The sequence below is a fragment of the Trypanosoma conorhini genome (assembly GCF_003719485.1).
Source record: "Trypanosoma conorhini strain 025E chromosome Unknown Tco_14.4_contig_00751, whole genome shotgun sequence".
NCBI classification, from domain to species: Eukaryota; Euglenozoa; class Kinetoplastea; order Trypanosomatida; family Trypanosomatidae; genus Trypanosoma; species Trypanosoma conorhini.
Genome location: NW_021704834.1, coordinates 1 through 1,910, shown reverse-complemented (window position 1 = coordinate 1,910; position 1,910 = coordinate 1). Strand labels below are relative to the sequence as shown.

Genomic DNA, 1,910 nt, shown 5'->3' with positions numbered 1-1,910 from the left:
GCACTCGTTGCTGCCGCGCTTTTGACGCGCAGAAGGGGCATGTTGGAGCAGCAGCTCCGGCCACAGCCGCGCAAACTTGGCGGCCAAATCCTGCTGCACGTACGGGGACGGGGCCGAGTCGTGCAAGGTGAGGATCGCCTGTCCCCGCGAACGGGTGAGGACGCCAGCGAGCCAGTGCTTGCACACAAAGAGGGGGAAAAGGATGCGCCGTTTGTGCCGGAGGCGCTCCTGGATCCTCTTCACGCCTTGGATGGTGAGGCGGGGAAGGGTATCACAAGGGAGGACGCTGCCTCGCGGCAAGTACCTACGGTACATCTCGTCCATCTCCACGTTGGAGGTCTTGCCTCGTGCAAAGTTGCCTCCCGTGAAGATGGTTTCGTTCTCCAGCTGTTGTTGATGGTGGTGACGAGCCACCCTCGCTGTCTGCTGCGGTCACTGGAAGGTCCGCAGCAGGCCTTTCCCGGTTTTTGAGGAAAAGTCGCGCTTTGTAGTAGAGCGGGGTGTTCTCCTCAGGGTCACTGTTGAACTCCTCCGACGCCGAGTATTCCTCCTCGCACGCGTCTCCGCCCTTGTATATGGCGGTTTTGGGAGCTCTGGACCGAAACTGCTCCGACGGGGCCTCCTTCTGTGGGAGCGGGGCACGGGGTGTCGACCAGCCTCGCTCGAGCTTCTCCAGGGACTCCTGTATGGAGCGCAAGATGTCCATCATGGACGGTTCCTGGTGCCGTGATGGCGGCTCCTCCCACTGGCGGAGGGCATTTGCAGTGGGCGCTGGTGGTGCCTTCGTTTGGGCCGTGGGACAGCTCACGTTGGGGTACTGCAGCTCGTCCCGTTCCAGGTTGTAGATCCTGGAGAACTCGGCTTGAGCGTACCCTCGTTCGCCCTCGAGCCATGCCCGTTGGGCCCGTAGCACCCTCTCGTTCAACCCATCGAGTTCGCCGACGGGGAACAGGGGGAAGGCCAGGGTGGGGATGATCTCCCCGTACGCATCCTTGTCTTTCGGGGCCAGGTCGCGGTGCACCTGCCAGTTGTGGTGCGTCACCCGCGTCTCGGGCCGGCAGTCATAGATGATGCGTGTGAGGGTTTCCGCGTTCGCGCGTCCGTCTTTGCCGAACAGCAGGTAAAACCCCTCAATGACCTCCTTCGGGGTCAGCGCGCCTTCTCGGGCCTGGGCGACGTATCCCCGTTGGCGGAAGGCCCTGTCCTCCAGTGGAGTCTGGGAGTTGGACTCGTTCACAAAGGACCACGAGTCCTGCGCCTCGGCCAGCCACCGTTTGTGGGTGCCGTGGTGCGGCGGTTGGGGCGCCACGAGCGTTCCGTGCTCCGAGCTCCGTGTGGCCGACGTGAACTCATCCAGGACACGTCTCACTGCTCCGGCATGATCCTCCTCGGAGATGACGCCTTGGTCTCGGAGTTCGTTCAACTCCACGAGACGGTCCTTCAGGCCTTTTGCCTCCCAACTCTCCATAGTGCTTGAAAAAGAAAACCTATCGATGACGATAATCTGGTTTTCGCACACACCTTTGCTCCACGCTGCTCGTGTTGAAGGAAGAATAGTAAAAAGAACAAAAAACATCCCTTCACACAACGCAGCATCCCACGCAAAAAACAACCACACTACAAGTTAACATTTTGTTGTTTTTCCCTCTCCACACGCAACAAACCAGGGAATATGACATTACTGTACCTTTCGTAAATATTCTCGGCGGTAGACAAATGTCATTCTAGCTAAGACGCGGTGGGGGGTGAAGAAGTGAGAAGAGGGAGGAAAAGGAACGTTTCTCAGGGTCATGGCTGCGACAGCTGAAGCGTGTCCCATCCAGACAACGCCACGTTGGACTGCATGCCAACGGCATTTCAGTTTTATAGGTCTGTGGCAAGGCCACTCGCCCAAGGGGGGTGGCAATTCA

At 59.2% G+C, this 1,910-nt stretch overlaps 2 protein-coding genes across 2 annotated transcripts in view; both read right to left on the bottom strand.

The window, feature by feature from the left end:
* Positions 1-41, bottom strand: part of Tco025E_08322 (uncharacterized protein) — a gene marked incomplete at both ends in the record, with an annotated part of 1,581 nt that extends 1,540 nt beyond the window's left edge. The window contains one exon of the mRNA XM_029375173.1: positions 1-41. This exon is cut by the window's left edge and continues 1,540 nt beyond it. Coding sequence (XP_029224746.1) covers positions 1-41 — 41 coding nt within the window.
* A 263-nt stretch (positions 42-304) lies between these two features.
* Positions 305-1,468, bottom strand: Tco025E_08321 (uncharacterized protein; the record flags this gene model as incomplete). Its single annotated transcript, XM_029375172.1, has 1 exon — positions 305-1,468. One exon carries the CDS (start codon positions 1,466-1,468, stop codon positions 305-307), a length of 1,164 nt encoding a protein of 387 aa, XP_029224745.1.
* Positions 1,469-1,910: the final 442 nt, after the last annotated feature.